Raw genomic sequence first — 14,922 nt, forward strand, 5'->3', positions numbered from 1 at the left:
TCTGATTCATAAATGCCTGTTAACATTGTGAATAAGGGGAATTTTGTCTATGGACACTCCAAATTAATCATAGTACAAAGGAATTCTACCAACTCGAGACTGAGAAATAAGGAGACGATGATAACCTGAAGGTAAAAAGTCAGGAGTGTAATGACCTGGCATGCAGATAAAGACTTGTTTAGGCCCTGGTCCTTTGAGAAGCAGGCAACAGGGCAGTGTTAACATGTGAATATACGGCTGGGGGAAAGTCCTGTGTGAAAGGAAAAAGGGAGTGAGCCAGACAGGGTGGGCGGTGTCATCGGATTGCTATGCATGTCTGACCTGAGTACAGCAGAGACACAAAAGGGAGGTGGAAGTGTCCCAGACTGTCCTGCAGTCCAAGGTGAGTTCGACTACACCGTAGAAGATTACTCGAGTGAAAGTCGCCCACAAAGGAATCTTGTGTCTTCCAGGAAAGGGTCCCTGCCGCAGTCAGTCACTGATGGGGAGTGGCCCCTGGGAGGCGCAGCCGCAGTGCTGTTGCTGCAGCCAGGGCCCTAGGTCAGTTTTGCCTCTTGAATGAAGTCTGTGAGGCACCTTCTCACGGCCACCAGTGGCAAACAGAGACCTCTGCAGTGCCAGTACTCCAGATCTTAAGGGATCTGAGAGGTACTCAAGATTGCCAGAGCCCTCTGCCTCAAATATTAGCAGGAAAATCTAAAATTCTAAACATCGGTATTTTAAGAGGAGTGATAGCAACTGAGTACCAGCATTTGCATGACCCGTGCACTGAAAATCAGTTTTGAATTTTCAGATGTTGGAGTATATAGTCTTTGTGGGTTTGTCACAGTTTTATGTCAGATGAAGAGTAGTTCAAGAATAAATCACACATTGAATCTGTAAAAAAAACCAACAACAACAAGACTTCCCAAAGTTTGCTTTCCTTTTCTTCCTTTTTCCTCATAAAAACGAGACCCTCAGGCAGCTCTGCAATGAATGGCTTCCTGGCTGATCTAAGTCAGATGATTCTGCTTTCTACATATGCCAGCTCAGATCCATGCAGGGCTCAGCGTAGCAGAAGTAAAGCAACTGCAGCTTCTGGCAAGGAACCTCCAGTACCCACAGAGAGGACCAGCAACAGATTTCACCCCAGAGGAAAGTACTTACGTGGAGCACCTTCTGCCATCTCGATGGCGGTGATTCCCAAGGACCACAAGTCGCTCTGAAAGAGGGAAGGCAGAGACACACGCATAAATCCAGTCGATAAAGGACAACGTGGGTAAACCTGGTAATTGTTGTAGAACTGCCTGTGGGAAAGTCATTCAGTTGTCTGTTTCTAAACCTATTTCTCCCTCCAAGCTTCAAAGCAGAATCAGCCTCACCCACTTTTCACTGACGATATCTTTCAGGGTGCCTGACATGTAGGTTTTCAATAAAAGTATGAAAAATGAATATAAGGTTCTATTAAAAGTATGAAAAATGAATATAAGGTTCTAAAACTTAATTCATCACTAAAGTTTATGTTTCAATTGAACTACACGAAATTGCTGCTATTTGAATGTTTTTAAGACCTTTATTGAGCTCTAGTTGTCATATAATAAACTGCACGTATTTGAAGTGTGCCATTGATAAGGTATAACAATGTATACACCTGTGAACTCCTCACCACAATCAAGACAGTAAACATATCCATCAGCCTCCAGTGATCCCATTTGCTCCTTTGTAGTCCCTCCCTCTTTCCTTCCAGTCCCCAACCCCACGCCCCTGTCCCTAGGCAACCACTAATCTGCTTCCTGTCACTATGGATTAGTTTGTATCTTCCAAAGTTTTATATAACAGAATCATGCAATATGTGGTCTTTTGCATCCAGTTTCTTTCATTCAGGATACTGTTTTTGTGGTCCATCGGTGATGTGGCATGTATCAGTACTTCACTCCTTTCTATTGCTCAGTAGTATTTTACTGTATGGACATAGCACTGTTTGTTTTTGCATTCACTTGTTAATGGACATTTGGATTATTACCAGTTTGGGATACTACATATAAAGCTTCTGCAAACACTGCTAAATACCTAGGAGTGGAATGTCTGGATCATATAGTTGGCGTTATTTAGAGTCCATTGTTTTTAACTTACAAAAGCAGCAATTTCATATGGTTTTTAACCTAGTAAGATGAGGACAGGAAGATCTTTCAATGGCAGTGTTCACTGATGTATCTTTAGCACTTGGAACAGAGGTGGTCCCAGTAGCAGGTGCTCAATATATTTGCTAAATAGATGAACAAAGATCTTCTATTTTGTAAGTAGACTACTGTGTAAAATAGAGATTCTCATACCCCGATGATCTTTCTTGTGCTCAGACTGACTTTAATACTCTGATCAGAATTTTCTAAGCCAATGCCCCCACTTCTGCCTGTGCAATCTCCATCTCTAACAATATGCTTCTCCTACACTCTGTATCTATGGCTCCAGGTCTCTAAAGATTGCATGGGAGGGGATACATCAGGAGATGGGGAAAACCAGGCTAGGAAACCCCAACGAGATGCTGGCTGTTCAGCTTCCCAGTAGACTGGCAAGAAAACTTAATACAGAAGTTGGCTCAAGGGCCCGCATTCTGATATAGACTCTCACTATCTTCTCATTTTAAATATCTCATGCATTTTGTACATTATTTGAAATTCTCAACTGTAACTCACTCAGATTAGGGAGATCAAAATTAAGGTTTCTTGCTATTCCCATGCAGCAAATGTCCAGGTCATATGAAAAAGAGCTCTAACTGGAAGAAAACTATGAAATTCATGCTGAGTCATTCCTTAGAACTAAATTTTCCATTATCCTGCGAGTGACACGCAGGCCTCTTCAGTATTTGGACAGCGGTCTGTATAATGTGGAGGGGGCTTTTTAGGGGGTCTAGCCTCTTGCCTAAAGTGCAACCTCCCTTACAGCAGGTGGCCGGGGCACATGCAGGACCAAGGAGGGATTCTTTGAATGCTACCAGTTCTCAGCTCAACTGGGGATAATGACACGCCTTCACAATATCACTCTCCTCAGGTTCCAACTAACTTGTCCGCACACAACACAACTCAAGAAGGCAATTTTTGTCCTTTCTTTTTGTTTACATATTTCAAGATGTATTCAAAGGTCTCCATTAAACACACACACACACACCCAGTTTGCACAGCCTAGCAAATGACTGAGTTTTCCCACAGGCTCTTGGCCTTGATTGGTGAGGTCATTTCCGGAGCTGATGGGGAAAGCCCAGCCCATCTGTTACAGGTTGGCTCAGGTGCAGTAACTGGTAGAGATAAAAACACAGCTCTCTTGTACCTGGGATTTTTTTGGATGATAGACAAAGACAACTGTCTGGGAACATGATGAAAATACTGAGTCACTCACTGTGCAAGAGGCACTGAGCAGGAAGCACAGTGGGAACTATCTGGAAATGGTGGGTCAGCTTGAAAGGTCCCTGTGCTATTTTGATAAGACTCCAGTATCTCCAGGCTTTGGTGGTTCTACGAACATTTTCCCAATATCCCTAGGAATTGCATGTTTCTGTAGCATGAAATGAGGCACAAGCATGAAGGTGGAAGCCAGGCTTTCTACCCCTAACTGCCACTGGAGGTTCAAACTTAAATAGTCTTCAACTCCAGGAATCTTTGAGCTGGTCTGAAAGACAGCACACTTGAAAGGAAAGGACAGTGCTGGGGTGAGAATGCGTCAGATCAGCCTTCAGATGGGGGAAGAAAATGCTCAGAAGCCCCAGGCACACTTCTGCCTGTGGGTCCCTGTTCTGCTGTTCCCTCTGCCTGCAGCCGTCCTCCCGCCCCTACCATCCCCCATGTGCAGGCTGACTCCCTCCCCTCCACGAAGTCTTTGCTCAGATCCTGTGTTTTCAGTGAGGACCACTGCAACCTCCCCCAGCACTGCTGATCCCCCTGCCCCTTTCCCATGTTTGTCTCCCAGACACGGCACTGATCATCTTCTAACATACTATGTGTTAGTCATCACTAATTTCCTACATTTTGTGTTTACTGTTTGTATCCCTGGCCTCCAACACACAACATAAGACCCACAGGGCAGAGATCTTTGTTTTGTTGACTGATATATTCCAAGCACCAGAACAGTGCCTGGCACGTAGTAGACCCATTAGTAAATATTTGTTGAATGAATGAGCAAATGAAAGACACATAAGAGGAAGGAGCAAAACCTAAGTGTCCTATGCCGCTAGGGTCCTTACAGATCATCTAGTCCAAACTTTAATTTCACAGATGAGGGGAAGTGATTTACTGGAGATCACAAAGCAACTCAGCACCTGGTTTTGAACAGAGTTGGGCCTCCTGCCTCCTAGGCCAGTTCTTTTCAACTATCATCACAATGTAAGAAAAATTGAGTATTCACCTTTATTTTGTTCTTATCAAGGGCCCATAAAATAACGGTCTCAGATTCCTACTTTGTCTACAGTGACTGAAGGTGCTGAGATTCAGTGAGGCAACCCAGTTTCATGCCCTGGGCTGCCTGCCTCTAGACATCTGCTGGTGTAAGAAACATAAGTACAGCCAAAAGCATTCCTAAGTGATAATATATACACAGCAATAATTTGAGGAAGGACATTTTGACAACGGGGAAATGGAGAGGTCTCACTTGTTAGATGATCCTGGGTTTATCCCACAGGAAGCAGAAAGAGTCAGTGAAGAGATGCTTCTTTTTATTTAGAACACACCATTTCCTCTTGGGCTGTTTTTCCCCAAACTCCCAAAGTTCCCCCTTCAGAGTAAAAGTCACACCACCCCAAGTACCAGTGCATCCTTTGTCAAGTCACATTACCAGGCAAATACTGCTGCTTCTTTAAGACTTCATTTGATATCATCATTAGGATTTTTGCTGGGGTTCTCTTATTTTCCAAAAGGAACATTTATATTTCTGGCCATATATACCCAAGGCTGCTTATAAGCTTCACTTAACCACCCATGCTAGAAAGCCATAAATGTCCTTGACTGGCCTTGTTTAAGCCTTTGGATACACTAGCGAGTACCAAAGATACTTCATATCTTAAATACAGGAGAAAATGCTCCAGTTACAGCTGGCAAGACCGATCACAGGAGACAAGAAAGGGAAGAGGGAGGAACAAGATGAGGAGAGAGCCAGGGAGAGATAAAGTTTCCTTCGCGGCCATGGGTGACTCATTTTGGCAGGAGCTGGGTAATTCATTATTCCAGAGGTGCTGTGCAGCCTGGCCTGTGGCATGATTAATAGCTTAGTCCTGTGTGTATTGCAAATGGAACAAAGACAAATTCTAGTGCCTCTGAGAAGGCAGAGGCTGGTGGGGGGGAGGGTGTGGCAGCCAGCTGGCACACAAGCAGCTGAAACAGAACAAGAGAGCTTTCCTTCTGAGTTCAGCTAGGAAAAGAACCTTAGAGTGCACCATGAGGCAGAAAGGGCTTAGCTGTGCAGCCAGACAGACCTAGCTTTGACTCTCAGCATTGACATAACTAGCTTGGTGGCCAGGGGCAAGCCACTTAATAGCTCTGAGCCTATTTTCTTAGCTGTAACATGAAGAGAACACATATCTTGCAGGGTTGGTACAAGAATTCAATAAGAAAATATAGTTGTTCCTTGTATGCTAGGGGATTGGTTCCAGGACCTGCCGTAGATACCAAAATCCACAGATGCTCAAAGTCCCTGATATAAAATGGTGTAGTATTTACATATAACCTATGCACATCCTCCTACACATGTTCAGTATAGATGCAATCATCCATTGTTTTTTAATCCCCCCTGAATATTTTCGATCCACAGTTATTTGAATACATGGATACAAAACATGTGGACTGGAGGGCTGTCTGAATATGCAAAGTGCCTAACACAATGCAGTGCACAAATGCGGTGTAGATAGATCCTCAGGTCATCAACTGGCAGTTCCACTAGCAATCTTGAATCAAGTAAGATGGCAATGGCCCTGGGACTTAATGGTATTCAAAGTCACTGGGGTGATGCAGGCAGAAACAAGAAGCTCAGGGAAGCAAACAGGAAAAGGTGTGTCCTCCCTCCTCTAGCCTTGCAGTCGCCCTCTATCTATGGCCCCACTGGCAGCGCTCGATAAGAAGTCAGATGGACAAGCAGAAATGGGGATAGCGGAGTCCCAGCCCAGTTATCCCAAAGCACAGGGTAACAGGACCTTGTACAGTTGACAGACAACAGATTCATAATGAGCATAACAAGCACAGTGGATTTCACCAAGTTTCATAGACCCCCAAACAGTCTTTTTTGGGGTAATTTATTTGTGGTTAGTTTATTCTTTTAGCTGTGTTCCAGTTGGAAAAAGAAGATATGCATGGTGTGTGGTGCCTAAGGATGGCATCTTGATCTAGTGGTAGAAGTTACAGAGAAGCCAATTCTGGCTCAACATAAGCAGACAATTAAAGATGTGTAGTACAAACATGAGGTTGAACCATATGAAATTGCTGGTTTTTGCAGGTCAAGAATGGCTCCAAATAGCACTTTCATATGATACAAACACAAAACCATCATATATTTAGTACTTACCAAGTGTGAGGCACTGTGTTAATCCCTCGGTATATAGATTAACTCACTTTATTCTATTATAACCTTGTAATGTACAATTTATTATTCCCATTTTATGAGGCTCAGAAAAGTTAAATAACTCCCCGGAAGTAATATGGCAAATAGGAGGCAAAGTCTACATTTTAAACTCACCCTGTTCGACTTCAAAAGACTGAATCATTCATCATGTCATATACTCATATCCCATGTTATATATAAACAGAGCTAGGGTGCTGAGTTCAGGATCACTGAGGATGTTCAAGCAGAGGTAATTATTATTACTCCCATTTCACGCATAAAACAAATGGAGGACAGAAATCTTTAGTCCCTTGTCCATCTACATTTGTTACCTGACGTGAGTTCAGGATCACTGAGGGTGTTCAAGCAGAGGTAATTATTATTACTCCCATTTCATGCATAAAACAAATGGAGGACAGAAATCTTTAGTCCCTTGTCCATCTACATTTGTTACCTGACCAAAGGGAAAATACTAGAATAGCTTATTCTCTTCCACTAGGGATCAGCAGGTTGCCTGGAGGAGGTAGTGGCTATGCACGATGTAAGAAATCCTATATAGCTGGATGTGAGCATGCGGCCACAGAAGTATGTTTAATAGAAGCTTCAGTTTCCTGCTGGTGACACTAACACGGGGTCTGTATCATCTTCCCTCGGACTGAATGAGGAAGAACCTTTGTTTGAATCTCAGTAGACAGAGGCCAGGACTTGTCTGAGAATGTAAATGCACCACACTGCAATTTGAATATTGTCCTTGCGGGTGACACCCTGCATCGCGGTGACTCTCCCACTAGTCAGGCTGCTCACTTTGTCTCAGCTGGACCTCTTACTTAGAGGAGTTATTTCCACCCTGCCCCAATAATGCCAATCGTCTGTGACACAGAAGAATGAGTCAGAGCACAATATTCACCCAAACTCTGGAGGAGACACCTATGTCTGCAAATAATCTGCAGCACCTGTGTGAGAAGTATCAGAAACAGAGTTTAGGTGAATAATACACACAAGCACATATCAGGCCTGAGGATAGGAACCTGGTGGGTGGGGTGGGTGGGGGTTGGTGAGGGAATAGACCATGTAGTTCTCTTACTTTGCTAGCTTAATGTAAGAGCAAGGCCTGTTTATGACAAGATACACTATAACAGGACAGAAAGACATAGAAAACAAAAATTTTAAGCTCTCTACCCATATGCCCTATTCAGAGGTAAACACTGTTAAGTTTTCCCAGTTCCTTTCCAAATTTCTTGAGGGTGTGTACGCGTGTGTATGTGCATGTGTTCACAGATGCTCCTTGACTTTTGATGAGGTTACATCCTGATAAATCCATTGTAAGTTGAAGATATTATAAGTTGAAAATGCATTTAATACATCTAATCTACCAAACAAACATCCTAGCTTAGCCAAGCCTATCTTAAATGTCCTCACAATACATACATTAGCCTGTAGTTGAGCAAAACCATCTAACACAAAGCCTGTTTTATGATAAAGTATTGAATATCTCATGAAATTTACTGAACACTGTATCAAAAGTGAAAAACAGAATGGTTGTCTGGGTACCATTGTAAACTTGAAAAACGTTTAAGTCCAGCCATCGTAAATAGGGGACCCACGGGGTATGGGTGTGGGAGTTAGACTATATAATGTGTACTGTACAGTAAGTTGCTTTTTGTACCTATGTATATACTTAATGTATCTTAGGATCTGTCCAAATCCAACACACACACTACTTTATTGTTTAAATGGCTGCGTAGTATTCCACTGAACAGATTCCCTAGTCTTTATTCAACTTGTTCCCTGTTGATGGACATTTGACTACAGAGAAATTTTTTTTTGGAAATTTAGAATTTTATTGTTCTGTTAAAGCAATAAATATATAGGACTAAAAAATGCTTGGCAGATCCCATCCGACTGAAATGAAATTCAATGTAAGTTTAAAAAATAGCAATTTAAACAGCCTAGGAATTTTGAACAGTTTTATTAATTTCAAATCTTTTGAGTGCTTATTATTAAATGGGAAAGTCTTTATTATTGCCCCACATACTTATCAGGGAAATGAAACCTTTCCTTTTACTTGAAGTGTTTTGACAGAATTTCTGAAAACAAAAAGGAAGGGCCTCTGGGGAAAAGCCGACACACCAAGCAAATGAGATTCTGGTGCTCCACCTTAGGAGAGGGTCTATTTTCAGCGAGTTACTTAACTGTGGCCAGTAGATATCACACGAAAGCAGACTTCAATTAAAAGCATGAGCTCTTCAGACTACTTTCCTACAGAGCACCTTGTAATATGGAATTACTCTAGTTTATAAAAAAAAAAGCAAAACTTACAGGGGTCTTTAAAGACATCTTAGACAAATCAAATAATAAAAAAATCAAAAAATAATAAATCAAATAACAAAACCAGACTGTACTCTTCACTTCTGTATTTTAAAGAAAGGGCTTTTGTGGGAGGGAATCTAACAAAGTCCAGTGGACTTCAAGTCATCTTTTATTCTACACATGTCCTCTCAGCTGAAAGTATCTATGGCACATGAGAGCCCAGCAGGTTGACATCAGCTTCTGGGGCTGGGGTACGCTGCTGGGCCAAATGTATGACCAAAGACACTACCAAATCCTTTGATGGGGTCTCAAATGAACTCTCTAGGAAGAAACTGCATATACAGACACAGCTTGGCTAATTCCTTACACACAGTGGGTATTCAATGAAGATGGAGTGAATGAATAAATGGTTTTTGAAAGCTGGATTTGGACAGATCCTATTGTCAACTTGTCCCCTGGTGACAGACCACATTCCTAAGAATATTGAACAAAAAGAAAAAGGATGAGATATGGTGCCCAAAAAAACAGAGAAAGATTATTAAAAGATTAGCACCTTCCAAGGTTCACAGTAAAACTGTTAAGTAGTGGAAATAAATCTTCGAAGAACCCGCAAACCTTCCTTTCTTCCTGGTCTTCCTTATTCACCCTTTTCTCATGCTCTTTCTTTTATCCATGACAAATGGCCAGTGAAGCTTATATTCTTGCCTTGACTTTTTCCTGCTCTTGTACACCTACCCATCAGAATTGATAAACTAATTCACATTAAGGTCTAAATGACTGATACGATTGAACCTGTTCTGTCCATCGAGATTACTTTTTAATAAATGACAAAGAAAAACTCATACACCAAGCTTTGCCCACATCTAGAGTTATGCATTGTCTCACTGATTTTACTCTGATCCCAAACTATATTCTTAGCCATGACCTGAGGGAAGAGGACCGAGATATCTGTTTAATTCCAAGCTTTGGGTTGGCCAGAAGGAAGTCCTCTTCTAGTTATTCTACTGAAAATAATTCAGTCACAGGAATCTGCTTTATGTCACAGAACAAAAGTCCCATATACAACTCAGTCAGTCACAATACATAAAAGGTTAAGCTGAGGGTAATAGTCTAAAACACTCTGATTCTCCATGGTGTATTATAAAGTAGTATAAAATATCTGTGGCCCACACGTAGACTGGTTAGCACTTGTTAAGTATAACTATAGTTTGAAGAATTGCTTATTGCTGATTATGACACACATAACTGGCCCAGGACATATATTTTGTAGTGGCTCCTCTAAAGGGATCTGAAAATGAAATTATTTAAATGTGGTTAGTATTAGCAGTTTAAATAAATGACATTTATTTTGGCAGGAGATTAATTTTTAACTTGGCAGCTGTTTTCAGACAGATTGTTGTCAAATTATTACAGTGACTGACTTTGAAAGAAGGAGGAAATTTACAGGAGATTGTTATGTTTTCAGACTTTCAAGTGTGCATCTCTCCAAAGAGGCAAATAATTGTGTCAAAGCCCTGAGACACTGGGTCCTGAAGACACTGCAATGTTTGCATCTTTGTGACCTGATTTCAATAATAATCCCACATGTAGAGAACTTAAAATGTTCTTTAAAAGAGGAATTCTTCAATTATACTCTTCAGTTGGTAAATTGGAGATTTATATAGAGTTGGTAATATATTGGAAAGAGCTCTGAGCAGAGGGTAGGAAGACCTGGGTTCATGTCCCAACTCTGAGAAGCTCACTAACTGGTTGTACACTTGCAAAGACCTCAAGGCTCAGTTTCATCATCTGCAAGATGAGGGTATTTAGAGAGGATTACTAAAGTCCTTGGTGAAAAGTCCATGTACTTCTGAAATCAGCTCAGGTAGCATCCAGTCCTGCCCAAGGCTGCCCTGTGATCTGCACAAAGACCACAGGGTGTCTCTCTACCAAGTGCACAGTATGAAAACCCACAGTTCCAATATCTCATTGTCCCCAATTTTACTGTCTTGATTATCCAGTCCTGCCCAAGGCTGCCCTGTGATCTGCACAAAGACCACAGGGTGTCTCTCTACCTAGTGCACAGTATGAAAACCCACAGTTCCAATATCTCATTGTCCCCAATTTTACTGTCTTGATTTTAGCCACAATTCATGAAAAAGCAGTGTCACCTGACACTGCCACTATTGATGGGGTAGTAACCCAAAATTATGCTTGATTACTGGTTAGCAGAATAGAAAAGAGGAGAGCTTCATGAATAAGTCTACTTGAACACTGCTTTGAATTTATTAGCAAATTTCTAGTTCACAATACAAAGTAACAAGCCACAAATCAAATTTCTTTGAAACACTGTGCCTCTCCTTAGAAACACCATAGTTACCAACATCCCATTTGATTCTCTCTCATGGAAAAGAAACCCCAAATAATTACACTTTGTGAAATGTAGAAAAGAGGATGTCTGATTATTCTTAATTAGAAAAAGATGACCCAAGACAACAAATTCATATTTTGTTTCTTTGAACATAAAAAGCTATCAAAATATATACTTTGAGAAAAATCTAAACTATAATCAAAATGGAAATTAATCTATTTTTCAATAATAAGAAGCAAGAGTAAATTCAAAAGAATGTAGAAAATGGTTCAAACATTTTTTCCACAGATAGGCAATCAGATATGATGGGTGAATTCATTAAAAAGATTCTCACTTGTATGTTTTATAATTTTAATTCAAATAATGTTTTTCAGTTTTCCCTTTGGATCACATAAATCATAAATCCACAGGCACATGAGAATTCTCCTACTGCAAGATTCAGAATGAGTTGGTAGGCACGGTTTTGTAACACAGTGAAGTCATACCTTGAAATCATATGTTGCATCTGGGTTTTCGTCACAGGCAATAACTTCTGGTGCCATCCAGTAGGGAGTCCCAATGAAAGTATTCCTCCTGCCCACTGTTCGATCAAGCTGGGCACTGACACCAAAGTCCACTATTTAAAAAAAGACAAATGAATTAAGTGTATGATCATAGGTTTTATATGGTGACAAAATAAATGTGTATTTTCTTACTGTGGTAAAATATACATAATATACAACTTACCATTTTAACCATTTAAGAATGTACACTTCTGTGGCATTAAGTGCATTCACATTGTTGTATAATCATCACCACTATCCATCTCCAGAACGTTCTCACCTTCCCCAACTGGAACTCTGTACCCATTAAATAACTCTCCATTCCCTATTTTCCCCCAGACCCCAATCATTACAATTCTACTTTCTGTCTTTATGAATTTGACTACTCTAGGTACCTCATACAGATATGCCAAAGAAAAGGATTCCCCCGCTGATAACTCTGGCAGATGGAAGGGCGGTAATTAGTATGTACCTAAAGCAGAATATTGAGCTTCCATTTTGCAAAGGTTCCCAGGGTAACAATGAAATCAATGTAACCATAACTTAAACATATGGGAATATAGCAGGAATTGATTATTCTAATTATGTCTAAATGGATATTTTCAATGAAAAAAAATTAGGTCCTCAGTGTTCTGTTACAGTAGCAACAACATAAACAAACTTTAAGATATAGGCAACCATTTCAAGGTCTGTCACTTCTAATCTTTACTGAAAAAAAATCTCAATTATTTCTACACATGGATTAAGCACACTGCTCTGTTCACCATACTGTATATAATTCATTACTCAAAATGCAAATCCACAGGGACAAAATTACATTAATTTTTTTAAAAAGGCTGTTGAAATAAACCAATCAATTTCTGCAATTCCTAGGCTCACCGGATTCTGTTTTTACCTAGTTTAACTTCTGCGTTTTCAGTCAGCAAGACATTTTGCCCTTTAATATCTCGATGAATCACTTTATGCTGGTGCAGGTGACTCAGCCCCTGGAGTGATAGAGAGTTGAGAAGAGTTAGTAGGAGCATAAGCCAAGATGCAAATAAACTATTTTGAATGATCAAAATAATAATAATAATAATTAAACTCACCCAGAGATACTTCCAGAATTACATTCACATCTCTCATGTGCTCTTAGTGCTATTCTAAATTGTAGGCAATTGATCAATATAAACTGAAAGGTACAGGCAGTCCTTGCAATGCCTGGTGCTGTGTTAAATGCAATGCTTGCACATCAGATCTGATCTGAGATACCACGGAACCACTCACATCATTGTGCGGTTCCAGCATGCCCACATTTCAGTTAACACAGTACTGTGAAAAGTGAGCACTCTTTGTATCTGCTAGTTTGTAAAAGAAACATCTACAGAGTCTCTGTACAGAGAACTAACCTGATTTAACTGAATCCCCCCTTTTATTTTGCAATATCTGAATTTAAAAATTAAATTTAGAAGTTAAAAGCTACCTTCTGTTATACAATTTTTATTAAGCACAATAAAATATTTCTCAGACCCGCCAACAAATCTCCCATGGGCTTTAGACAATGTGGCTCACATTAAAAGGAAAACAATTTCTATTTCCTTTGTTGACATTTATCACTGTCATTTTAAATGCTTTATGATATTTGTGACTTTGTGCTCATTATGTGAGATAATGATTCAGTAATATCCAAACCTGACTGCGTTTCATTTCTCCATGAATTACACTGATTTTAGCTTCTTTATGACGTGAGTTCTATAAGCTACAGCTTACTCTAAGGTAGACCATATTTTTTGGATAAAACATAAGCCAAAAGAATCTAAAATTGAAGTCTAGAAACAAATCATGTTATGCTAACACTTGTTAATTCAAGGTATTGGGTACCCAAGTGTTGTCATTTTATTATTTATGATTTTCTGTTCTTTTAATTTTTCACCACCACAACAAAATCATGGTATGGATAAAACATAAGCCAAAAGAATCTAAAATTGAAGTCTAGAAACAAATTATGTTATGCTAACACTTGTTAATTCAAGGTATTGGGTACCCAAGTGTTGCCATTTTATTATTTATGATTTTCTGTTCTTTTAATTTTTCACCACCACAACAAAATCATGGTATGAATGATGAGGCTGACACAAAAAGAAACAAAACAAAATATCTGACCTCCCTTGTTGAAAATATTTAGCATGACAGTATGGATGTCCAAAAATATCCATATGTACATTTAGTAATATTGGTAAACATATACCATGTTACACGACAGTGTGAGGCACTGGGTTTGGTCTTAAAAATGACCTTTCTTATCTAGTCAGTTTGGCTCAAGATAGGCATCAAGCAGATTTAAATGTATGTTTCTCACAGCATATAACCACCCATAAATCTTTAAGAGAGGAACTGAAGATCCCCATCCCTCCTTCACCACTGAAGTGGTTGGAAGCAGACACCAGAGCTTATAAGTGAGCCAAAAGTTGTATTTCGTGAGATCACACGATGCATGGAGGGTCATCTCTAAACTACTTGTGACCAGGACCTTTGGGTGGTAAAAATGTCTCTTCCAGTGGGTAACCTCATCTCAAATGTTGGCATCATGTGGGAGAATGTACCGGAGAAGGAAGAAAACCACTATTTTCACACATTTTAATGCAAGGTATTGAGAGATGCCTCTGGTGTGAAACATCCCTGATACTTTTAGAACGCTGGAGATCAAATGACTGATCCCCTGCAGGGTTCCCCAGCAGTGCAGAAAGCCCTGTTGGGCGCAACCACCCCGGAGACCTGATAAATTCTTGGCACCCACTCTGTGGTCTGGATGACTAAATAATCCATCATGTTCTCCCTGATTGAGCCAAGCTTTAAGTCAGAAATTAAAATTAAGTTTACATGACGGTACATGAAGACTTGGAGATAAATGTCAAATGTGAAGGAGATCAGCAGCCAGGCCTCCTTGTTTCTCTTCTTAAATTTTGTTTTGAGTTCTGCTTAAAAAATCTTTATTGCCTTCTCCAAGACATAGTGGTATTATCTTATGTTTTCTCTTAAGACTTTAATGTTTATATATACCTTTCCCATTTATATCTCTTATCCAGCTGGAATCAATTTTTGAATACAGTATAATAATGTAGGAGTCAGGTTTGTGTTTTTTATGGATATGCAATTGACCAAGCGCTATTACTGTCAGGAGGACCT

General features: G+C 40.1%; 1 protein-coding gene across 1 annotated transcript in view; it reads right to left on the bottom strand.

Moving 5' to 3' along the window:
• LOC103604279 (traf2 and NCK-interacting protein kinase-like) overlaps positions 1–14,922 on the bottom strand; it is a 112,314-nt gene that overhangs the window by 17,217 nt on the left and 80,175 nt on the right. The window contains exons 5-7 of the mRNA XM_008588847.1: positions 12,653–12,743; positions 11,701–11,831; positions 1,147–1,201 (exon numbers count right to left, since the gene is read on the bottom strand). Coding sequence (XP_008587069.1) covers positions 1,147–1,201; positions 11,701–11,831; positions 12,653–12,743 — 277 coding nt within the window. The remainder of the gene's footprint in view (positions 1–1,146; positions 1,202–11,700; positions 11,832–12,652; positions 12,744–14,922) is intronic.

Source organism: Galeopterus variegatus, unplaced genomic scaffold (genome assembly GCF_000696425.1).
Source record: "Galeopterus variegatus unplaced genomic scaffold, G_variegatus-3.0.2 Scaffold5067, whole genome shotgun sequence".
In the NCBI taxonomy this organism is placed as follows: domain Eukaryota; kingdom Metazoa; phylum Chordata; class Mammalia; order Dermoptera; family Cynocephalidae; genus Galeopterus; species Galeopterus variegatus.